The sequence below is a fragment of the Numida meleagris genome, chromosome 7, assembly GCF_002078875.1.
Source record: "Numida meleagris isolate 19003 breed g44 Domestic line chromosome 7, NumMel1.0, whole genome shotgun sequence".
In the NCBI taxonomy this organism is placed as follows: domain Eukaryota; kingdom Metazoa; phylum Chordata; class Aves; order Galliformes; family Numididae; genus Numida; species Numida meleagris.
In genome coordinates this window covers 27,792,876-27,818,467 of record NC_034415.1, presented here as the reverse complement: position 1 = coordinate 27,818,467, position 25,592 = coordinate 27,792,876, and the positions used below count along the sequence as shown (strand labels likewise).

General features: G+C 43.2%; 1 protein-coding gene and 1 long non-coding RNA gene across 6 annotated transcripts in view; one reads left to right on the top strand and one right to left on the bottom strand.

The window, feature by feature from the left end:
• On the top strand, positions 1-11,541 carry LOC110402768. 2 transcript variants are annotated; one of them, XR_002441291.1, is made up of 5 exons: positions 1-3,019; positions 4,085-4,482; positions 5,225-5,308; positions 8,085-8,214; positions 9,914-11,541. It is a non-coding gene; the product is annotated as an uncharacterized LOC110402768 (long non-coding RNA). The 2 variants fall into 2 exon arrangements; XR_002441292.1 differs by lacking the exons at positions 1-3,019; positions 4,085-4,482 and adding an exon at positions 4,503-4,590 and having other exon boundaries at positions 8,085-11,541.
• The window catches only part of ATG4C (autophagy related 4C cysteine peptidase), a 27,801-nt gene continuing 8,997 nt past the window's right edge, over positions 6,789-25,592 (bottom strand). For 3 of the 4 annotated variants that reach the window (XM_021405186.1, XM_021405187.1, XM_021405185.1), the window contains exons 6-13: positions 24,617-24,687; positions 23,054-23,190; positions 20,199-20,277; positions 19,460-19,536; positions 15,303-15,422; positions 7,766-7,869; positions 7,503-7,606; positions 6,789-7,421 (exon numbers count right to left, since the gene is read on the bottom strand). In XM_021405186.1, coding sequence (XP_021260861.1) covers positions 7,306-7,421; positions 7,503-7,606; positions 7,766-7,869; positions 15,303-15,422; positions 19,460-19,536; positions 20,199-20,277; positions 23,054-23,190; positions 24,617-24,687 — 808 coding nt within the window. In that variant the 3' untranslated portion in view covers positions 6,789-7,305. Of the gene's footprint in view, positions 7,422-7,502; positions 7,607-7,765; positions 7,870-11,690; positions 12,915-15,302; positions 15,423-19,459; positions 19,537-20,198; positions 20,278-23,053; positions 23,191-24,616; positions 24,688-25,592 lie in introns of those variants that run through there. The other variant, XM_021405188.1, reaches the window with a different exon arrangement.

Sequence of the window (25,592 nt, the reverse complement as noted above, 5' to 3'; positions counted from 1 at the left end):
TATCAGGAATTACACTTTGAAAAGCCAAACAAGCAATCATTTGAAATTCAGTTTAATAATAAAATCAATACACACCTCAGTAAAATAAGAGAAAACATTGTGAATAAGCTTCGTGCACAGCCCAAATCTATGTTCACCTGGCTATTTGTTTCACGTTTCCATTCCCATTTTTTGCTTCCCAGCAGTAGTGATAGATCCAAATACCACTGATGGGTTTAAGCTGTGAGGATCTCATCTCTGTGCCTGAAACACAAGGCTTCGCCAATCGCGAGAAATGAGACACTGTGTGATAACCAAACCATGACACAACGGACTGGAAATTTCAGATTAATAAACCTCTTTCGGATGGGAACTAAATAACTTTTGCAGTTTTATCTGTGGCTATTTGTTTCTTCGAAGATTTATGGTCCTCGCAACGGATATGCATCTTATCTTTCACTCCTCAGATTAAAGGAAGACGATTTGAAGCAGGCGTCTGACTGGCATCATCTGGAATTGCAGATGATCTTCCTTTAAAAAAAAAACGCTGCAAGTGAACTTGCAAGTCAAATGAGAATATCATTACATGTGTCAGGGACTGGGAAAGAAATCTGCATCCAGCTAAACAGGGCTCGTCCCTCTCGTTGCGACCCGGTGTCCTCGAGCAGCCCTTTGCCAGCCCGGTGCGATCCGTAATGCTTAACGGGGAATTAAAACTTCTCGTGCTGCTGCTGCTTTAATTGATTGATGCTAAAAGTTTAGAAACTAAAATCTAAGCAGCTCTTACAAAGCTCCTTTAACCAAGCCTTCCCCTTTGAAAGCCGGATCCTCAATTGAAACTGGCAGCCCACATTTTTAGGTTTCAAGCAGCTCTGTCATTCTACGAGGAATGTGTCTGCCACTTCACACGATAGCTTGAGCTGAAAGACATGTACTTTGAATCAGAGAATCAATAGAACACTTAATGGACAATTAGGAGAACAGCTGTAGGACTGTCAAAGGCCCATCTGTACACAGCTCCGGCAGCCTCGCCTGGACAGGGCACTGCACACAGCTTTCTGCCCCGGGGCACCGGCTCCCATTACAAAATCCCCCTTTCATTTCACATTTAATGTTAATATAGTGTGCTTTTTTTCATTACAAATTTTAACACGTGTAGAAAATTATGGAGATTGCTCGGGCCATTTGTCAGCTCACATCATGTGAATTGATCAATAAATTTCACCACTTTGTTGTTAATGTAGATAAATTTTGGCATTTAATTAAGCTACAGCGAAAACGTGGCCACTTTTAATTTCAGCAGATGCTACCTTTTCATCTGTAATCCGGGGCTGCATCGGCAATGCAATCCAGCCGCTAAATATTTATAGACAACATGACAATTCCTGAAAGAGTTATCATCGACGGTTTTGGTTCTGCAACAATTAGCGTTGTTTGAAGGAGCTCATGTGGAAAGCCAAAATAAATTCCGAGCAGCAGATGAAGTTACGGCTCTACAGATGCATTGCATGTATATAAAGCGCATAAATCTATGCGCTGCAAACACGGGGATTATTATAGGAATACCGTCCGTGGCATTATGCACACAAACCCATGTAAATTCTGGTAAACAGGCACTAATCCCCGCGTGCGTAAACTCTCACGTATCACACCGACATCTGTACGGATATCGCCGCGAATTAGACCTGCAAACCAATATTTATCCTTAACGGAGCTGCTTTGCCAAAACGCAGTGGCAGAGATTGATCTCGGAAATTAACAGCGCAGAAGGAAACGTTCCGTGTATAAACAGTGTACGTAAAATAACTCAGTTGAAGAGTTGAAGAAGGCGCCGCTGCTTAGAAAATGTTATCGAAGTTTTTTCAAATTACCCAGCAAATTTCTAAAGCCGCAACGACGCGGGGATCAGCCTCAAAACTCCCGGATATTTTTTAAGCCCGCAGTTTTGGCCAGACAATAAGAAACACAAATGAACATTTGAGGCTTTCTATATGGCCTGAGGGACCCCGAGATGAAATCCTGCCTCTGACAGCCAGAGGCCCCAGACGCCACGCTCAGCAGCGGGGCCTGACATGACAAAGTGCCGCCCGCGCCGGAGCGGGCAGGGGGAGGCGGCTGCTGCTGCCAGCGCCTCTGGGCGAGGAGAGGGCTTCCAATCCCACCGCTGCTCCCACTGCATCCCCCTGATGAAGCGCACTCCCATCCTGAGCTGGGATTTCTGTTGTTTAGAGGACAACCTTGCTATGGGCATGAACTTGCCTTAGGGAAGACACAACTACGCGGGGAAATTCGTGGTGGACACGCAGCCCTCATCCTTATGGGGTGCTCTCCAGAACTGGAGCTGGCAGGTTCAGCATCTCCCCACGCTCAGGCAGCAAAACAGCCCCACACCCAGGCACCAGAAGGGCAGACATCCTGCGTGCCGTTGGGAAAACTCCTGTTGTTGTGACTCCTGGGTGAACTGCTCGGTGTCCATTCCTAGCTAAAAGCTTCTAACTCAGGGAAGAAAAAAACACCGAGGAAACAAAAAGCCCAACACACTCAGACACCAATCATTTTTAAAGTGGAGTTTCTGTTTTTTTTGTGGATTTGTCGCCACTGCAGCATGTTTTATTTTCAGGTTTGCAGAGGAGCTGGTCAGCAGATTTCTTGAAGTTGCTGGGGAGCGTAGTGAAGGGGACAAGAAAAGTGTTCCAAGTGAGACTGGCTGGCTTCTGGCCAAGGAGCTGCTGCTCGCCCAGAGGGAGCAGGGAGCCCAGATGCTGTAGCTGTGGTTTATGTGCAGGAGCTGAACCACAGGGAGTTATCCGGGCAGTACAGAGCATACTCAGTAAATAAGGATCATTCTACCCAAATCTGAAGTCATTGAAATTACCTCTCCACCCCCTCGCCACTAACGCAGGAAGTGTGGTCTCAGCTTACCATGAAGCACCACCACGTACTCCTCCCAGGGTCCATGCAACTTCCACCCAGAAGCTGCTGCTTCTGCACGACACAACACAGGAAGACTCCATTCTGCCAAAATAGGCCTGTCGAGGTGGTATGTATGAGTATTGCTTTTTCATGGCTTGGCGTGGTGGCCCGTGCTCTTTGTGGCAGCTTTCTAGAATTAGAAGACCTCCAGAAGGGAAGTTGTTCACCCACAGCTGAGCTGTGCCACCGCTCGCCCTTCCTCCCTGTCACTATGGGGGAGGCAGCGAGCAAAGGGATGCGGTCCCAGCTCCCAGCAGAAAACCCTGAGCCCAGATCCAGCAACTGCAGCTCCCGTGCCACGCAGGTTCGCCACACCTTGGCTTCTTCCTTGGTGAGGTGAAATGCTTGGCAGCTGGAGACAGCAGTGCTCGTTCCTCAGCCAGATGGCATTGCAAGGTCAGGGGATGGGGCTCTGAGCACCTGATGGAGCTGTGGGTGTTCATGTTCATTGCAGGGGAGTCGGACCAGATGGCCTTTAAAGGACCCTTCCAGCTCAAACAACTCCGTGACACAAAGAATATTCACCAAGTCTGTAATGCTGAAGAGCTAAATTCCAGGGAGGAGGGGATTACGTTAGAATGAACAACTAAAAAAGCCTATTTTAAAAATAATCTTTGTTTTTAAATGGTCTCACTAACAGCAAATCCATTTGTCTATTTCACAAGTTTTTTTTTTTTTTTTCCTGGGAGATCCCTATTTATCTGATTTATTAGAAATGCTCCACTGGGACACGATGCATTTTACTAATAAACCTAGAGGTTAGCACTATTGTTTTCAGTACAGCTGACCCTTGGATTTGCTGTAAAACCAGAATCATTAGAAATGCTCCATTGGTTATATTGGAGCATTTCTAATGAATCAGAGGGTCAGCTCTATTGAAATAATGTAAGATATCGAGATTCATGAGGAAAACTGCATTGAAATGCATGGAGCGTTTCTAATAAATCCAGATTTTAGTGGAGCTCAACTCTGAATCCATTAAAACGTTATGAAAAAATAGTTACTGAGCACGCACCTTAAGTACTTCTTCCTGTGTTAATCTCTCATTTATTTTAAAATGCGTTGTAAAGATAGCAAAAGGCACCAGGAAAAGTTTGTTATTTAAGGTCTGCCATTTCCTGCACTCACACAGGAGCAGAGATCCACCAGTACAACAGCTCCAGCACCTCGCCACGTGAGTCACACTCAGCAGCAAGAAGAGCAACATCAGCATCAGTTCCTAGGAAAACCATCCTAGGTATCTGCAACAGGGGCATATCGTTACTCAGGGACCGCAGAAGGAAGGTGCAGGTGTTTACCTGGGTATTTAAATGCCAATTATATATGGCAGCTGAAGGCAGTTAATGACTATAAGAAGCAGTGGTTCATGGATAAATACCCCCCCCCCCTTGAAGCATATTGCCTCTGCCATCACAGAGGGACTCTTTCCTGAGAGAAAAAAACAGCTTTGATGGAGGGTAGGTCAGATGCATTCAGTTTGTCCAGCTTATGGCAGAGCCTCAGTCTGCTGGTGGGACAGGATCCCCCCAGGTGAGCACCTGGATGCTTCTGCAGTTTACAGGTATAGTTACTTCTGAAAAGAAATCAGTCAGCTTTCCTCTGCAGGTTAGGAATTTATTCTTAAATTCCATTCACCAGGTGAGTAATAAAGTAAGGTTCATGCGACTAACAACCTGAGTTGGCTTTTCCTATCACTTTTACTGTATACCACTAGCCAGAGCCTGGCAGAATTTCAAGTTTACTTTAAAACATTCTGCAGCTGTAATCTTCTTATAGCACATCCTAAAGATGGCTTGGCTTTGGCTTAATGCGATGACAGGTTTTGTTCTTGCTAAATTATGTATTCAGGGAGGTGATATCTTCAACAACAACAAAATAACAATAAAAAATTAATTCTCTGTTCAGGATTTGCCTGTTCAATGCTGTCAGCTTGTTACCTCCCTGAAAACAGAGGTCTGTAGTAATAAAAACTAGTTATTAATAGCAGCATGTGATGGGCTAAGGCACCCAAAACAAACAAAAAAAACAGGAGGTTGTTCTAATTTATTGTTTCACAACAAGGAGAAGCAAACATTAGTAGATTTATTGTCAGGGCAGGGATGGGTCAGTGCCTCTCCTGCACTGTGAAGCCCCTCTTCAGAGCAGAGTTGAAGCGATCTCATCAGGTTTGCACATGAACCCCATGTGAAAGCTGCTGTGTTGTTTTCATGATGAAGATCCCCCCCCTCTCGCTTTTTGAAGGCAGTGCTTTATTTCACTTCTTTTCTTCCAGAATGCTGCTGCTGCTGAAGTGCCTGTGATGCTGCCTGTCCCAGCCTGGGGGAGAGTTGGACCTCCTGGCATGCCCTACTCTCAGGTAATGCACTCAGGAAAGCTCTGAAAATGCAGGCAGAGGGGATGGCTGCACTTACGGGCTGGCCTAACAGAACCTACAGGAGTAGCTTGAGGTTCACCTCCACCATGCTGTAGGTGAAGTTGCTGAATTGGTCATGCCAGAACTGAATAGGCCAATGTCTTGTCAGCTGTCCTCTCCCTGGTGTGGGCGGTCTGATGGCACAGGGTGAGGAAGCACCTGGAGGCTTGGACTCAGCTGTTCTGTAATCCATAGAGCTCTCTGCTCTTGGTCTCAGCTTTAAAGCAACTGAAAGACATCATAAGAAGCTTCACCTGCATTCAAGGGCAGATCACTGAAAACCAGCAAACCAGTTTTGGTTGAAGTAGCTATGCTGTGTAACACGTGAGACTTCCATACCACACGTTCACTGCCAAGGGTTTGCTGCTGTAGCCATACCGGGGCGTGCAACAGGGCCAGGAGTGCTGCCAGCAGCTCCTTGTCCTGCAGCTTTACAGCACACCTTAGGTGTGTTTCAGAATGGTTTGCTTAAAGTTAAGCACAGGAAGACAATACATCCATCACATCCCCTTTACAAGGCTGTTCGAGGAACTGGGCTTGTGTGTGTTGTAGCGTTTTTATAGCAGCGGCCTTGCAATGGGTCCCTGCGCTTTCCGCAGATAGCGGAGGTGCTGGCTTGCCTCGGAGATGCAGAGAGGTTCTGTTTATTTTATGAATGCATACAGACCTTGTATCTGCAGTTTGCCAGGTTATGGTGCTGTTCTTGCAGCTGCTTGGTATCTATATACACACATAGAGATAAAATGTATATAAAAAGTATAATAATAGAATTCTGTCTCAACAGATTTAATTCTTAAATGCTGCGTATACTTGTTTAATCTCTCATTTTGGAAGTAGGAAAGGTTAGATTATAACATCAGGTTAGCTCTCTTTGAAGCAGGTAATAATTAAGTTGATTCACTGTTGCAATTACTGTCAAATCCCCCTTAATTACCACGGATTTTATAGCAGCTTCATTATACGTCTGCTGTAATGCATTGTGGCCCTAAGGAGAAGTGTTGCAGGAAATTCTGCATAGCATGTATAATTCTCACCTGCAGTTAAAGCTTCCAGTGAAAGCCTCTGCACTAAATTTATCTTTTTTTTTTGACGTTTCCCCCCCTATTATTTAAAGCAGTTGAACTGCAGTAACACCATTAAAATATACACCCAACTTCGGAAGTGGAAATGGATCTCTTCACCAGTCTGAGGAATAAAAATGGAGGGATGACACAATTAGCAGTGAATTCTTCTTGGGGAAACTGCTCAGCAGAAATGAGGAACGCTTCTGGTGCGGGAGCAGGCTCTGTCCTGCAGGCCTCCTGGCCCTGGGCAGCCTCTCCTCGCTTGCCATGGAAGGAAGCATTTACCAGGTCAGCCTGCAACTCAACAGCGTTTTCATCCATTGTTTGTCTTCTATTCTATAAACTGGATTACACAAGCATAAGGTATATGCACAACAAATAGCTTTGAGCTTTATTTCATCTGCATATTGAATTCGCTGTTAGAGAACGTTGTAAAAATAGTGGATGAGGACAGCGATCTGGGCAATGCTAGCCCCTGTTTCACTCTCAGGCGCACAAGAACTTTAAAGCAGCTCTTCATAACTGACTTGCCAGGTAATGTGGGTAACAACGCAGCCTCGTGGAGCTGCTGCAGCGCCCTCCGTGTGCCACTGTTGTTTCCGCTGGAAAAATCTTTACAAATCCGAGCCTGCAACAGTTCAGAACAGATAACTGAGCCAAGCGTCCCGTGGATTCTCTTGTAACGAAGGAATTTACTCCGCAGCATACATTAGATGCAGAAAGGGCTTCAGTGTCAGTGACACTATTGGCAGCTGTGTTAACAGTTGAGGAGCTGGCTTTGTACGGCAGTACAGTTATTAAATTTCTCCAGAGACCATGACTCATTAATCAAATATTCATACATCTCTGTAAATACACTCTGAACAGAGAATACCCTCAGAGCTGAGCATCCCAGCACAAGCGCTCTTTCATGTAGCGCTGACAAAATCCTGAGAACATGCGGTCATGTTTTGCATTTCTAATGCCGTATGTACTCCTTAGTGCCCCGGTTCCTAAAAACAGAACACAAATGATCTTACTGATTGCAAGTGTTACACAGTCACAATTAAAATTGCTTCACTATTGCTTCATACCATCTTTTTTAAAGTGAAGACAGTGGATCGATTCTTCTCTTCTTTGTTTACCATCAGACAAGCAACTTTTTCCCATACGGATGGAGAAACCCGAGGCCATGCTCCTATTAATACAAGAATTTGTATTAGCATGAAAACAACAAACCACTGCTTGAACTGGGAAGGCCAAAGCACTTTGTATATTTGCAGAGACACGAGCTTGTTGCATTTAACAAGTGCTGCACTCAGTGTTTCCTCCTCCACAGAACAGCACATCTTCTCACCTGCACTGGAGAGGCCCAGTACAGCCAAGGGTTTGGCCTCGATCAGGTTGGGATCGTGGTTCAGAGCATCTCTCTGTGATCTGCTGAATATCTTCTCCATGAACCTGTGAAAACATTCAGTTTTCTCATTGAACTCCCCATCCTAATGCTTTTGTACCGAGGCCTTTGGTTTTGGTTATTGAGGAGTTATAAAGTTCTGATTTATATTTCTGAGTAAGGCCCTGTGTGTCTCGAAGCAGGTCAGTGCCTTTCGCTAGCGTTATTTGTAAATGGGGGTTGTCACGTTACTGAGTGTAGAATTTTATCTTTGGTACTATAGTGCTCTGCTGCTCTGATCTCAAAGGAAGAAGGGGATGGAAGGAGCGATCTGAGACTTCAAGGCCAGCGGCCAGCAGAGGCCCCAGTGATCTCAATGAAAGAGGGGATTTGCAGGGGAGTCCTGGAAAGAGGTGAGTCTCAGAATATATTCCTTTGTAGCAGGCTGTGACATGGAATCCACCTCCGTAACATGTACTTAACAGCAGATTGTGGAAGAAACTTATAAACCTACACGGCTTGCTTATATTCTGCAAGTAATGTGCAAGGACCAAATTCTGGTTGGTTTATGGCATAACAATTGAGGAGAATGGATCGTCTGCATTTTCCCACCAATACTATGAAGTGATTGTGTCACTAAATGTGGGCTTGTTTGTAGAGGAACAATAATCCAGAAGAGACAATACTTCCTTTTCTACTTCCTCTTCCCATAAGTAAGTACCTCCCTAGCTCCTGTCACATCAACTTCAGTGCATTTTCGATTTCTTTAACAGGAATTGACACTTAGGCTTTAGAAATACAATTCCCTTATGCTTAATTAGGACACTGACTGAGATGGGGTGGCAGTCCCATTTCTCCCATATAGGACTAAACCTGAGCCCCTTGCTCCACAATAAAGCTGTGGGTATCTGATATCACTGAGGGCAGCACGGGGCTGCAGTTACCATCCCTGCTGCCTCTTCTCCACCTGAGCCCAGGGCCTCCATCCTGGGCATCCCACCCGTGCTCCCGCTGCCCTGCGTGACCTTATCCTCTGACCCACAAACTGCTGAGTGTGGATAAATACCCAGAACGTTGACTTCTAATAATGTTCCCTTGGGACACGGGGATTCACTGGCAGGAACAGAGTGTAAGGAAGGAGTAGATGGGAAATAATACTGTGTGAATGCTGAGGGGAGAGCGCTCAAAGCCTTGGCTTTAACACGTGCTTGCACACCCACTAGAGCTAGGAGAAAACGGCAGACATTTATTTGTGCATCTTCTTGCATAAATAAAGCCCTGCTGATTTGCTTTGATGGCATTTACGACCACATTTATTCATAAACATTAGAGTGAGCAAGTTTTTATTTGCAGGAGCGTTCATAGAAAACAGAAGCGCTGTGAATTCTGGTGCGAATAAATACCAGAGAGCTCTCACACGAGAAGGGCTTCTGCAGTCATTAAGTAAAGCTCCTTTTACTATGCACACCGTGGAATCAAACAATTACAGCTGCCCGTGAACTGCTTACAAACAGGGAAGGGAACTGTTTAGAAAGCTCAGTTAGCCTCAATTAGGCAGCAGAAATCGTCTCCTGAAGGTAAGCAGTCGTGTGGTCGAGCGGTGATTGCTCAGGGCTCCATCCCGCCTCGCTCCAACGTCTCTTTGCATCTTTTTGGCAGTGGATGAAAATGTTCCAGGAGCGGAAAGCAGGGCAGGCTGTTCGTATTCATTTGTGGGATTATTGACCTTTCATAACTCACGGTTGCCTTTCATTCCATCATTTGGTTTAAGAGATTGTCAGTAACTCTGGGAATAAATGAGCTGTCCCGAGTGAGTCTGTTTTCTCACTGTAATTAATGGCAAATAGGAGATCCCACCCTGCATCCTCAAACACAGGGCTCTCGGTGGCACTGCCACTGACACACTCACCTGCCTTCCACTGCCAGCATTTGTTGGCTGGGATGGTTGAGTAAAAGAAACAAATGGGGGGAAAAGCCCACTACAAAAAGTCTTCCCTGAAGGGAAGGAAGTTTGTAAGCCAAGGGCACTACCTTAGCAATGGTCCTGAGTGGCTTTTGAGACACACTGCTGGGTGTGTGAGTAACTAATGCTCCTTTGGTTTGTGTTTGAAGGCAGCAGCAGCAACAGCGATGACACAAATTAATTGCACAGTTTTCAGGAGATAATGCAGACGAGGTAAAAAGAATTACTACGCGATTAACATAGTTTCCAATTAAAGTCCCCTGTAGTTACTGAAAAACATTAATTTCTAGTAACTTGGTAATTTAACTTGTGTCACCACTGTACACGGATCTCCTGCACCAGGCCAACGAGTGGGCTCAGTGCTGGAGCCTTGCATGAGAAACAGGAAAAACAATCTGAAAATAGCCGTCAGTTTTTAATAGCCACTTGTAGCCGGCTTCTAACAGAACGCCGTTGTGGTGAAGAGAAGGGCTTGGAACAGATTGCAGAGCCAAAGCGAACAACGGCAGCCCTCAGTCTGAAAGGACTATCTGAATAAACTCTGCGTGCTTCAGCCACTGCGTTTCTTTATGAACGCGTTGCAAGAAGACTGGCACAGATGGAACGATTTCTCCCCTTTAAGTTTGCTGTCGGGATGGCAGACTGACATTTTTCCTTCTCACACGTACGCTGCAGCTCTCATTTCTGTGTGATCGTTCCCATTACAAAACCACCGACCCAAAGGCCTCGAGCAGCCGCTCCTTTCTGCTGGCTGCGAGGTCAGAGCCAGCCCAGTGGGCAGCTGCAGGCAGCCAGGGCAGCTTGGGATGGTGGATTTGTCCCTTAGCTCCCAGCTGGCTCCTGGTGTAGGCCTGGAGGAACTCTGGAGACACGCCATGCTCTACAGGTACCTGCATTTTCAGAAACAGAAATGACCCATTCAGGAGTAAGTCCGCTGCACAGCTCTGTGTTTTCATGCAGCTGAGTACCACTCCGAACTTCATTACAAGTATTGCAGGCTCCTGTGCATTAAAGCCTCTAAAGCTTATTACATTTTATTATTATGGCTACAACAACAGAAGTTGTAAATGGAAAAGGCATTATTGACTCAACTCATCGGCTGAATGCAGGATTGCTCTTTGCTGTCTGTGTCGGCCTTTGGGCCAGGCTGGTTGGCAGCAGCCCGACATCGGCCTCCCAGTGCTCCTTCAAACACAGAAGCACAGTACAGCTCCGTGCCTCGTTTCCTGGCTGCTGTCACCCAGAGGACCCAGGGGACAGCCATGCATTTTTTGCTGAAGCTCCGTGAATTTGAGCCTCACTAACCGGGACTCTCCTATTTCCCAGTTCTTAGTGACATACCCAATTCTCCTCATTTTGACATCTAAATTCCATAAATACGTTGTTTACTCCCTCTTCTGGGCTATTAATGAAAAAAATTAAGCTCCAAGCCAAACATCCTCACATATATGCAGCATGTAAAAATATTATGCCAATTATTGGTGTGATTTAACCGTGCAGAGGTTACTAATTTAGACAAACGACGTGTAGCTTTGTTTTCTGTGTCTGAAAACGATGAAACCACAAATAATCTCACTTTGGCTTCTTGGAATATTAACTCAATTAGCACCTGAAAGCGCGCAGTCCAGCCCTGACACGTGCACGCTCTGGCTCTGCCTGCAGCCCAACTATCCGTCATTTCTTTCTCATACAAGGGAAAAAGGCACTTGAACGAATACATGCGCTGCTTATTTGGAGAGACAACATTTGTGCCTTCTGTGCCTGAATGGCACTTAGCATGGGTTAACATTTGGTTTACAACGCGACAATAAAATTTGTCTTTATTGCAAATAAACACAGTATTCACACCTCACAGTATTTTTTTAGACGCGGGATCATATTCACTCTTAGAGGATCTAATACAAATAAGGAAGGCGCACGCGTTTCGTCTTTCACGCCTCTTTTATTTTCTAAGCAGCGTTAATACATATTTTAAATATTGCATTTTCTTTGTTAAAACATGGAACTGTTTATGTACACTTGTTTGCAGTTTGAGAACACACACTATCAAGTCATCATTTGTACAGCAATAACATCTAAAAAGAATAATCACAGCCTGGAATTTGAAACACCCACTGCCCCGTTGGCTTTGATCTAGAAGCTGCACTAGCAGGAAAGGAGCCTCAGCGCCGCAATACTTGGATCAGGAAACAAACACCACACTTCTAGTAATTGTCTTCAGCTGCTTTGATTGGTTGCAGTTAATTTAATAGTAGAACCTTTAAAAACTGTGGGGCAAGGTAATACATGATCTTCACTCCTCATATTCAGGTTCCAAAGCAAGCTTAATGAGAAACCATTGTAAAATCATACTGCTAGGTAGTATGTTAACTCACGATTCGGCCTATATAATTATATCAGTATTGCAACCGACAATTACTGCTGCTGTACCAAACTGACATCTGAGCAGCGCGGCGTAAGGAAGGTAGCACTGACCGCATTAACGATTATTTGGGCTCAGCAGTGAAACAGGTTAGAGCTCTACCCCTGCCACATGAAATAACACGGTCCCCAAACCCACAGCTGTGTGCCCACGGTGTAAAACCAAGGCGCATTCGGCAGCCCCTGCTCAGGAGCTGTCCCGGCCTGACACAACACGAGGGCTGCAGGTCAGGGCTGGGACCGGCCACGCTTTTTAGGAGGCAAGCCCAGAACCCAGGCACACGTGAGCGGAGCTGGCTCCAAGCAGTGCCACCCCTCTGCGCTCGCACAGCGCAACGTTAACCTCATCCAGCTAGCGGTGAACCAAAATAATTAGTACGTACATTTACAAATGACATTTTGAAGACTATTAACATATAAAATATTATCATCTTTATGAAAATAGACCGATTTCAGCACGGCTTGCCTTTTTGGAGGAGGAGGACACATTTTATTTTATTTTTTTAAAAAGGCAAGTGTTCTCCTGGACAGCTGCCAATAACCTAGTGGGAAATGTCCTTAAAGCAAGACAAACTCCTCAGTACTAAATCTTTTTAATCTTTTCTTTTCATCCTCAGAGAAAAGGTCATTTTCTTCATGGAGTGGACTGGAAGCAAAGTCATAGTCTCTGGAATGACCCTTTACAAAAGTAAACAAGGGGTATTTCTCCTTGGATGAAGATTTCAGCATCTACAATGTAAAACACAGGCCAGATAAGATGTTACACTGGAAACGAAGAAATAGGGTAAGCAGTTAGATTAATCTAATTATGGCTGTGAAATGGAAAACGGATCTTTTATTATTTTAATTATCATATTAAAACAAAGCATTGCACGTGCTAAACATCCCCTCCTCCTTCTAAACAAACATTTCCTTCCAATCCTTCTTCTCGTGATAGCAAATAAGCCACTCTGATTCCTTCATTGTTTACTGTCCTTCAAAACTTCCCACTTAATTCCAGTCTATTACAACAACCACTGGCCATTTTAAGGTGGCAGCTGGGGAAAGAGCAAGGAGATACGGCAAAGATACACACCGAGTAACAAGCAAAAGCAAAGGAAGAGTAACAAATGAGTATTTGCAGAAGAAAGGAAAAATGTTGGTCAGGAAACAAAGCATTGGTAAGTCTTATGAGAGCAGCCAGCCAGGTACGAGCCCTGCCATCTCTAGGGACTGACTACAAGCTGGGTCAGTGGGAAGAAATTCCGAGCCCTGGGAAGGCTGCGTGCAGAGAAGTAGAGGGGTGGGCTTAAGCCAGCTCCCAACTGCACGTGTGCAGCAGAACACGTATCCAAGTACCATGGATGGCTCGGGGAAGCACACGCTCACAAAGACCAAGCGAGCAGCGCAGCGCTACAGATGGTCCCAACAGATCAGGGCAGAAATACACCTGCTGAGTGTACTGAGTCACTCTCTATCAGGGAATGCCAGTGGGTAGGTCTATTTTACTTGCAAGTTCTACACATGCCACTGTGATGTGATTTCTACAGTGTTTTGATACACATCAATATTTTTAGTATTTCAGCGTTGAAGTCTGGATGAATTTCCTCACTCCTACCTCTATCAGCTATTTAATTCCAAACTAAACTACTTAACAACAGCTATGTAACTACCAAGTACAGCAACAAAGGGCAACTTGAATGGATTTTCACCACTTGCTCAATTTGGGCCCCTGATTTCAGTGCCTTAATTTCTCTGTCCCCGAGTACATGGCTCATAAGGTTTATCCTCAAGCAATAAAAGCAAAATCTTTTCTCCCTCCTCTTATTAGCCACAAAAGCAGCAAGAATCTGAGTTTGTCAACCTAGCCTGCACACGGTGAACTGAGCACACTGTGCCAACAGTTTGGGAGTTACAGTCAAATTGCAAACAAGGAGAGGAAATATAGAAGAGCAGGAAAAAACAAAGGATGTGAAGGACTGAAAGATCACGGAATATTTTTCAGATGGTATTTGCATCCAAGCTTTCCTCTATTATCCAACTGTTGTGTCTGAAATACACTGACACAAAATAATGTCACTAATATTATTAGAGAGCTATAGAGAGCTACCCAAAGTACGAGGAAAAATAGCTTACAGAGGCTTAAGTCAGCCCTGATTATTTGCACAGCATATGCTCAGGGAAACAAACGTACTTCATCCCAAACTTAAAAGGAAAGAGGAGAAAGAAAAGGAGAACTTCTTCCAGTGCATGTGATTTTGTAATGACATTTTTTACCTCTCTGTATAAGAATCAGAAGAAATAACTTCAATCAAAATCTACTGAATATTAAGTTTAAAATGCTGTTTGAACTGTAATTCTAATGCCACCTAACAAGGCAATGAGAACGCTGCACAAACATCAATTCTTTGTGTGGACACGGTAACTGCTATGGTTAGAATATTAATATCAGGAACATTTTTGCTGCTCCGGAATCCTTTTATAGTTCTCAAATCACAAAACACGGTTATTTGCTACCGCAGTTAATACAACGGGTTAGTCAAGCATTCATATGCTGGAATAATCAAGAAAAAAAAAGGTCAGTTACCTTTGGACCTAAGTAAACCTCCACCTGTGCTTCCCAAGTGGAAGGACGCGAGCAGACAGATTTACTGGGTGATACCTGACTTCAAAACATTGTCACCGCGTTACAAATGCGCCGCTTTACATTTCAACGCAATCAGACGCAGCACTTAACGCTAACAAGAAATAATACGCAATTTTGACTCGATCAAATACTTCCATTGAAAAAAAAAAAAAAAAATTCCTCCCGAGGGATCGAGCTCCTTTTAGAACGGCGCAGCCCCCGGCTGCAGCAATATTCTCACTTCAATAGTGCCACCTCGCGGAGCCGGCCCGGCCGCGCCGCTCCAGCCCCGCACCTCGCTCCGCACCAGTTCCCATCACCCCCGGCTTTTACGTGTTGCTAAAAACGGACGGAATGAAAAGCCATCTAGATTTCTCCTGACTGCGAAAGCAGTTATAAATATCAAGAAAAGCAGGATTCCTACTCAGTACAGCCGAGCTGGTTCTCTGCCTTACCCACACACAGCACACGTGCGGTTCGGCTGAGGAATTGGCTGCAGCTTGGACACCCACCTTCGTTATTTCCTCAGAAGCCTTCTCAAAGTCCTGCACGCTTCTACAGTAAAATCCTATCGTGCAGCTCGGATCCATTTTTTTGAATGACATCTTTTTGGGAGAAGGACAGTGGAATGACTGCAATTGGCAAGATTAAAAACCGTCAGATACATTGTAAAGGTTGAGGATAGTACAGACCAAAGCACTCACTTTTTCTTCCTTAACCAACAGCTTTAATACACAATCCCCTGTATCACGTGTATTAAAACCCAGCACATCCTCAAAGTTATTTCTTCCCCCCCAACCATTCTGATACCGCTGCCCCTTTCCACACGCTCTACGTGTGCAAAGCCCCTTGCAGTTATGCTGCATTCACCAAACTTGCTCGTAGCACCGTGTTAGTTTGACATCTATCGCAGCGCTCCGCTCCAGACACTACTTTATGAACGTTCCCAAGGCAGGGGAGGTGAATGTTTTCCTGCAAATTGAATCTGTAACAGCTTGTGCACTATCTCACAATTACTGCTTTAGCACCACCGCCCATTGCCCCTTCCCTCCCCCAGCCTCTATAAAAGCGACAGAATGGCATAATCCAACCACTTGTATTTTCCTTAAGTAAATGAAACGGGTTAAGAAAAACCAAAACCATAAAAAAAAAAAACAAAACTGTATTACAATAATCCACAAGTAGGAAAAAAAAAAAGACCAAACAGAAGCATGCTCTGCTTCATAAAAATATATTTTTTCTTAATGTGAAATGTCTTTCCGTGACAGATGATGATCTGACAGCCCTGGGAGCTGATGCTATCAGCAGCCGTGGTAGAGAAGATAAAACAAACAAGCCCGAGGCACCCTTGCCACTCTTCCTTCTTTCGCAGCATGTAAGAGAACAGATACACACACGCCATTCACCCCGACGATGCTGCGAGCTCACTTATTACAGGAGCTGTAGTTCAGGTAAAGCTGACGTTGGGGTGCAGATTCACGCCGGCAGCGGCGCAGCAGCCAGGTCCTGCACGGCACACGGCACTGCCCGCCCTGCTCTGTGCTCTGACACCACGGCCACTGCTGCTACAGCTGCTCAGCGTCGCAGCTAACAAACACGACCGCACCGCGTCCGCACGGTGCTGCAACAGAGCTACAGCCGACTCAAATGCAGCCTTGGTCACCAAACTTCTCACAGGGATCAATATCCCCCCAGTGAATATTCCGTGCTGCTTCCTTTCATGTTTAAATACGAGCAGTGCGCCGGCCGCAGCGGCTCTGGCACGGCAACGCCGGAGCTCTCTTAGCAGCACCTCTACAGAGAATCACAACTGCTACAATGCAATTCGACTGCAGCAACAGCAAGCCCTGACAGCTAACGCCGAGCGGGCTGTAGGCTAGAAACCCATTTTATAGTTTGAATTTTTTATTTTTTTTGCTAGTCAAAGTCAATGTACGGAAGACGACAGCACTGGTTACCTGGTGTGAGAACAGCTGACAGTGGCACAGTGTTACAGTGGGAAGGGTGCTGCTGTTTAGCTGTGATTACAAACCTGAGAGATGTTTCTATTCAACCTCCGCTAAAAAAAAAACAATCTAAGCCAAGATTAGAAATCATATTTATCCGGGACTGCTTTTTTTTTCCTAATTCAGGTTTTACAAGCAGAAATTGAAGGCTGAATATTCATTCCTGAGTCACCAAATACATAAATGCTTTATGTATTTATTCTGCCTTACGTGCCATGTTTCACCACCAGCGTTCTAACTGCAGTTGTGCTGCACTGTTCAGGGCAGTACTCTTAATGCTACACAAATCACCGCACAACAAAGAGAAGTGGGTAGGCATTTTTTTTTCCACTCCTCCAAACAAATGGATTCTGGAAGCCAATACAGAGTGGATTGATTTCCAACTTATTCTGGACAATTTGTCAATTTTGAAAATACTCCCTACAGATAAATCTAACAAGCAACTATCCACACTAAGAAAGCAATTTCTGTTTACTTTTGACATTTCTGGACAAAGATATAATACTATTAAATGCACTAAGCATTAAATTGCAATATATTTTCCGTCTGCAGAAAAGCATTACAGCGCGATCAAGCCAAGCTGGCAGCCTGCGTACCTTCAAAATACATTTTAAAACCTTATTATTATTTGGAAATTCATATTAATGCCAGCCTGCAGCATAATGTGGAGAATTAGTCACGGGAACAGAAGACAAAAAGACGTGTATTTTTTGTAGCTTGGCCGCTGAGCTGCGGTGCGACCTTAAGGAACTCACTTCAGCTCTACATCTCTGTGCTCGTCCCACCTTTTGTCTGGCTTACCAATTAAACTGTAAAATCTTCAGAGAAGGCGCTGTATTTTACAGCAGTTATTAGCATTTAGGGGCAAAGATCTTGGTTATAATGGCTGGCTGCTGCCACAAAGCAGCAGCAAAATAGCTGGAGCGCCAGGACTCTGCAACTCGTCTTTCAAATATCTCAACAGGGAAAATCCAAAGATATCCTAGGCAGAAACTGACATTATTTTTAGAGATATTTTCTGATACGTTTGGCTGAAACTGAAATAGCAGCTATGTTCCCTTCCTGAATCCAGAACCCTCTAATCTTCTAGAGGACCACAGAATCCCACGTGTTATGTCATGCCACTTACAGCATCTTGCTAAGCACCGATATTGAAACATATGTGTTTGCTTTAGGTCAGCCCTAGGATTTAACATTAGCCCCACGTAAGCCCTTTGATATATGTGATTTCTTTCCCTAAATACTTTTTAATGGTGCTTTGATAAAGGTATTGTGATCAAGTTCCGAATATTACCTCCTTGGAATTGGCATGCTAACAGGTATTTCTTTTCACAACAGTAATAGGAGCACTGACACTCACTCCGTTGTTCTCCCTCAGCTGAAGTTAACTCCTAGCTGCTCTACAAACCAGAAGCCATGAAGATACCTAACTTCATTATATGCCACTTGACTCGCTCTCAGTGTAACCAGTCAGTTTAAGAACACCTATTCTGTTTCTCAGTTGGGAGTTCAAGAGCTGCTTAAGAAGCACTTCCACTTTTTATGGGACCTTACTGCAAACCTGCAAGAATCCAATGTTAAGCGACCGTATTTCAGGGGTGACAGGCATACATACATGCCCTTTTTCCTGATTTAAATGCAGTTTGTTTTTTCTAAAGCTGCATTTCCACTTTAGGAGTACTTCAGTGCAGAATGCAGTGGCGTGAGGAATTAGTACTGATAACAAACTCTGCTCCAGAGCCCTGCTCGCTGTCCTAAGCAGTGCATGCACCCAGCGTGCGTATCCAACTTGGTAAGAGCTGCTCTGAGGAGACAAGGAGTTCATGAGGAAGCTGGACACGCCAAGATCAAGGAGAGTTTGTACAGATGGCACTGAGTGCTTTTACTGTGAGTACTGTGGCTATTGAACTTCTGCAGCTGATAATGTTTTCCCATGGCGCTTGTAAATGGAGTCCTTTAATAACCTCCTTGAAGCTCTATCTATTTTCAATGCAAGTTATTTGGAAAGAAGTTAAAGAAAAGGGAAAACAGTACTATAAAATAAAGGGTGTGCTTTTTAATGCCTACTCACAGACACATTACACCGACATGCACCAAGAAAGTCATGGCCTAAAAAGGGCTGGGAGGGAAAGAAAGAACAAACCCAGCACCAACACCCTCAGACAGCTTGATGAAAAATAATAAAACTCGTTAAAGAAGAAACCCTGGTTCCACACTGACCATGGGCACCTACTACTGAATACTTCATTCATTCTCTCAGTGGTGTGCACTGCAATTTGAATTTACAATACAAAAAACTTATGAAAACGTGACCAAAAAATGAGTGAACCCAATGTATTTCCAAGTTAATCAGGTTTAAATCTCCAAATACTGTTTCTTTTCTCTGATGGAAAAATACATAAGAAAAGCAGTCATCTAGTTTTGAGGTTTTCCGATCATTAAAAATAAAAAGATGCAGATTAATGATGTAAAAATTAAAACCTCATACGGCGTTTTAACCTCTGGTCATTTTTGTTGATTATAGGCCTATAAAGAAGGGCAGAACTTTGATAAATAACTCATAACTGTAAAACCATAAAGATGCAGCAAGCTAGAACATCTCTAAATAATTAGTGTTTGATTCATATGGGAAGAAAACAGTGCCAGCTCTATATCCATACTACCTCAAGAGGGAAATCCTTTATGCTGACATCTACAAAAGATTGGCAGTAATGAGGATCCATGTAAATCAAACTGTCATCTACAAGGACAAAACAGAAGACAAGTAATTCAAAAAACACCTTATTATTACACTGCTTACAATCCAATTTCTATGCAGAACAGCTGAAAAAAACACCAGCAAGTAACTGCTTGCCAGGCTGATATTCATTGACTGAAGCATAGGTTTTTGCAGGACAGATTAACTTTTGCATAATCAAATATGCTTGTATAAGCAGAATTTTTATAAAGTGATGAGACTGTCATTTAATTTTTGGTGATAAAATTACTTTTACAAACATACAATTATATTCTGGAGTTTGCATATGAAAAATGTATTGCGCTACTTCATCCTGACAGGAAGAATATATTGCTTGTCATCTGAGCATCAACTAACACCACTTAAACCAGGAAAAAGTAAATACGTAAATAAGAACTGCCAGGGAGGAATGGCAAAGGCTCCTGAAGTTTGGTGAAACAGATAAATTATGCCTTGTTTATGCAACAAGGGAAATTAAATGTACATTTTACAGAATCCAATTACTATACGAGGGAAATGACAAATGAATGGGCTTTGGTAGATATGATGAATTAATAAGGTACTCATTTTGCTATTTTAATCATGCTATTTCCCACTGGCCCTGTTTTAACTTCCTAACTCTTAAAGAAAAATATTGAAGAGACATAACATATTAAAATACTAACCTTGAAATCCAGCAAAGTAATACGACTGCTTGGGTTTGCCACCAATAATACCGACACAATACTCAAGGCTTAAAATTCCCTACAAGCAGAACATTAAATAATTAGGACAGTGTTAAGCAGAAGAAGGATGGAATGGAATCAAAATCTTATCTCTTCCTGTGCTGTTTTTAGGCAGATCACTTATTTTTCCCCTTCTGTTACAAGCTCTGGACGGGACAGCCCCACCTGAGGAAGAACTGAAACTTTCCAGGTATTTGCCATGAGGAATTACGTTCCTGGCTATGTCACCCTGCACATCACTTGGGAGCTTCCAGTGCAGCCTGGACTATTAAAAGAAGTACCTACAAAGGAAAAGAAGTCGGCATGGAGCTCCTTTCTGCTTCTCTCCAGCATATTTCCACTTTTCTTGCTTTCACGAGGTTGTTTCTTCACGGGGCTCATTAGGATATTGTGCACATCCAGTCTTGGCTTAACACAGCTCCGCATTCGCTCCCCACCAGCTCCAGCAGGAGCTGCGTTTTGCCAACACTGTGCGCTTTGGAAGCTGAGCCCAACTCTTCTAACACAATTGAAGCCCAAGACCATTAAATACTCTGAAAAGTGAGCAGCCTTTAAACATCAGTAAATCATGGTGGTTTTCTGGTGGCACGGCACACACCTTGGGTTCACCGCTTGGACGCTGGCCCAAAGTGGGACAGCAATCCCGAAGACAATCACCTGAGCTAAAATGAAATCTCCATTAGCTGGCAATCATACCCATATCCTCTCCTCTAGGATATCACCCATTAAAATTATGACCATTACATTATCATTGCCCAAGCAGGGAGAATTTCTCTCAACAAAGTGATTGATATTTCCTGTTCTATTAAGGCCAAGGCTTCTTGTTGAGATGAATTTTTCCTTACTCAGACAATGATAAAGTAATGGAACATGACACAAATTGTTGTACGCCTAACTTGAGACGCTAACAAAGTCAGATTCTATGTGGTTTATACAGGTAAGAGAAAATGCTTATTTAAAATAAAAATGAGAGGGATTTTTAAGAAAATGTTCCCTGATACCTCAACGTTACGGAAGGTTTTGGCAGAGGAGAGGCAAAGGCTGCAGGAGCTAACGAGGACACATCCTCTGCCAGCGAAACAGGAGGAGAGCAAAGCTATTTGGAGTAATGAATAACTGTTTAATCTATGGACATTTTCGTGTGAAACGGAATTATAAAATATTTATCAATTTTCATCCATAAATATAAAATCCTTTGTAAAAATTACCTCTCGTACTACATTCTAAAATCTGCATTTTTAACTCTAATCCAGACCCCAAGAAATTCAGTCACTGTTCAGCGAGCAGTCAAGATAGAGACTGGGGTGACTAATCCACACAATTGAAAGCCCTCTTATCACAGTCTCTGTTACAAGCAACTGTGAAAGGCAGCGCCGCTCCTGGTGAATGAGCAGCAGAACTCTCCTCGCTCAGGCTGGTGGTGTCAAACAAACCTAAATGTGCCTGTGCTTTGAAAGTCAGTGCCAAGCAAACATATTTCACTCTGGCAAAAAAGCGCTTTCGACAGCTAAACTGAGAAAGCCCGTGCAGGGTAGGACTAGCTACAGACACCCATCAATCATAAAAGCCAGCGTAACAGAATTGGAATCGCTTTCCTTTAGCTGAGAAAACCTTACGGAAGTTGCAAAAGCAACTGTTTGTTAGCTTACAAAGGAAAGCCCCATGCATTTTCCTGGACATGACTGATCCAAAGGCTCTGCTGCAGTTAACGCTGGAAGTAAAGTAAGGTTGTTGTGCATCCTGCGTCCAGCCACAGGCTTAACTGTGTCAGAATTGAGTACAAATGAACTAAAACTTTTCCCAAACCAATTGGAAAGAAAAGGAAGCAGGAATGAAAAGCTATTTAGAAGATCATCACTGAAATGAAATGAAAAAACTTTGTCTTTTTGCCTCTGTGCCACATTTTCCAGAAATTCTGTACAAATGAGAGCAAGAAAACATGGAAGATGCAGCAGAAAAGACCAACTCTCGGATTTTGTAAATAACTCAAGAGTGTGCAATGTAAATTCCTGTTCTAATACTCAGAAGACAGCATCTCCTATGATAAGCTGCATCATGGAGAAAGATAAAGCAGAAGGGCTAAGAGAAGAATCTCTTCACTAAGACAAGTGGTCTTGTGCTCAGTGGAGGTGGCCCATTTATTACCATCCATCTTCAAGAGCAGCCTCCACTAAAAAATCAGGATGGCAGAGACTTTTTCCCCCCCTCTGCTTTCTCCTTAAGTTTTACTTTTCTTCTAGTTCATTTTAATTGGTGGTAACTGATTGCTACTTCTGCATCACTGTGCTTAGAAGCATTCATCCCACTGTCCAGACAGTGAAACAATAGCAGAAGTAATGTCTAAAGTTGTCAAAAAATTCTATCCCCTCTCTTAAGGTGGAGAAAATGAAAAAGGTAAGGACAGGAAACAACTTTAAGGTGTTTGGCATTTAAGGAAGTAAGAAACAGAATAAGGGATGTGGGATATTTATGTTTTAAAATGCTGACTGATACTTATTATAGCACAACTTTGGCAGCATATGTAACTAAATTACCATTTATAATTTGAGCCACTGCATTAATGTCTGTTCAGATAGCTGCTTCAGGAGTAGAACAGTTTTCACTGCTTTACCAAGGGACATCATGTGCTCTGCAATTACGTCTCATCTCGTAATAGGGGAATTTAAAATCTGTAAAGTCAAACTTTACAACCTTCAACTGTAAAATCACCACCACACATTTAATAGGTAGAAGATTGCCATCATGAAGTCTCCTAGTGCTACGATTTGAAAAATGATTGAACTCTCATTTCATACCTTTACAAACTCTAAGTAGTCCATGTTTGTTCTTTCTCCACCGAGTCTCACCGGAACTAATATAATTACAGCTTTTGTGTCTGTTTTTCCAGAGTCCATAAAAGAACACTGTCTGTCAATAACATCTGAACTGTAGACTGAAAGGAGACACAAAAACATTGGTACGTAAGACACAGCCGCCAGCTTGTCCAGGCACACCTACAAAATGACATCACCCAGTCTGACAAACTGTAACTGCAGTCCTCTGAAAATATTACTGTCCTGCTGAAATATAACTCCTGAGCAACTCTGATGAAACATAATGGTATGCTTGCCTGTTTTCAGCAATATTTTGTAGGAATCAACTGCTGCTGAATTAAGACACACTGCCAGGAAAATGCAGAAGGACAAGGTTAGGAGAAAGACAATAAATATGTGGTCTCAAGTTCTTCTAAAAGCAGTAATTTAGAACTTGAAACCCTACACTAACAGAAACATAAACATGTTGATGATAATAATGATCAATCATTGATTTTCGTAAATATTTATCTTCACTGCTTGAAGTTAACACAAAGCAGTCGCTGACAATGAGTGAAAATACTTTGTGTCGTTCTGGCTTATTCCCTCCAAATTAAAGGGGATTTGAAAATCATCACCAGGACAAAGAAATGACAAACAAACAGAAGTTTCCATTGTCACTTTACGTCAGGGCATACAATTAGCCAGTGGCTGTTTAAAACTAGTGTGACTGATTTCCCATGGAGGCTGTTCTTCTCTGTCTTACCAAGCTCAGCTATGACATAGCCAGCATTTCTGGCAGCTCAACATGGCTACTAAAACTTACAACTGAAAGACTACATTCATTAGTGTAACGTTTCACCACGTTTAGTTTTTCTGTGTCATCACTTTCTGCTCCTGAACATCCAGGGCCCTGAGCTCCTCTGCCCGTTACTGGTGATTCCAAACTCCATGCTGCAGCAGAAGAAAGGTCACCATGGGCTGCACCACGGACTGGCTCGCTCCCCTCCTTGCATCTTTGAACTCAAAGCGAAAAGGACTTCATCCTATTCTAAGAAACGGGTGCAGTATTTTCTTTTCCACTAGGAAAATGGGCAAAAAAGAAACCCGTGGTGCTAAAGAAAAGAACATGTAACTAGCAAATCTAATTGAAATGAAATATTTGTATATTGCTTGCTTGGTTTAGGGAGGTAGTTGTCAGGTAGTTGTGGAATTTGTCACTGGCCCATTGAACAACACTGAAGCAGAATACACAGACTAACTAACAGAAGTGCTCAGGCTCCCCAAAACCAAAGTTATTAGAAGCAGACAGGCTTCCTGGATTCTGAATGTCACTGTCTTAGTAAGAAACCAAACAAGCAATGTTTGAGGCTTTCAACTTGTGATGTCTGAGTCTCAAAATAGCAAACATCTGCCCATACCGAGAACTCCTCTGTCTACATAATCTCAGTTATATGGATCCATTGCTGAATTTTTTTCTTCCTTTAGGGCTTTATTGTTAAGAGCTTATGAAAGGCATAAAGAGCATCTAAAATGTTAGCAAGAATCTACAGTCACAGCATTTACCTGTACAATCCTGAGCAACATAGACTGTCACTCCCTGCAGCTCAGGGTCTCTCGCTTCTTCAACAGCTTTTCTAAGTACAAACACAAAACTATCATCTCAGGTTAAAAAAAAAATACATTAAATAAACACATATTAGTTGCTTCTTAGAAATACGTTGGTTTTTTTTTTTAATTGGTGCTTTTTTATTTTTATTTTTTAATTCAAGATGCTTTCTATGTCTCACCAATACAGATGCAGGGAGATTTTTAAAAACGAACAAACGAAACCACACAAACAATAACTCTGCAACCCAGATCTAGTGTACGTGGCCATGGTTTTTTCCAAGCAGAGACAGCAATGCCTATCTATTTAGAGGAAAAAATGAAAATCACACACACACACACCCCCAACAAAAACACCCAAACCGTAACCTTACAACAAAATTCATATTCAACTGCCTCACGTCTTTCGGTTTGGAACATTTTTCTGTCACGTATTTTGGTGCAATAAAGGCGAAATTTGCTGACAAAGATATTATTTTCAACTTGATAGATCTCCTTAGTTGACCGCAGTTCATAGAACGAGCCACACATTAGCACCCCTTTCTCTCCTGAAATAAAAGCCAGCTCATAAAAAGCTGCAGGGTTTCGCCAAAACTTTCTCAAACATCACTGCAGTGTTAGGCTGCCCTCAGAAGGATAAGAGTAATGCAGCTAAAAACTAAAAAGCAAATATATGTCGATAGTCTGAAGCACGATCATTCATCAAGGACAACACGTGTAAAGAAATTAAACTCCTCAAAATACAACATTAGCCTTTGACTTCCAATACGTGCTTGCATTAAATGGTCACCGTCCCTTTATTTCACAGTATATTTTGAAGAATCATTTAATGCAGTCATTCTCCAGTTACGGGAGCGCTACACGTTGTTAGCACTGCTAGAAGAGCAAGGAGTTGTAGGAAGGGAAACCTGGGCAGCGTCTCAGATCATCACCG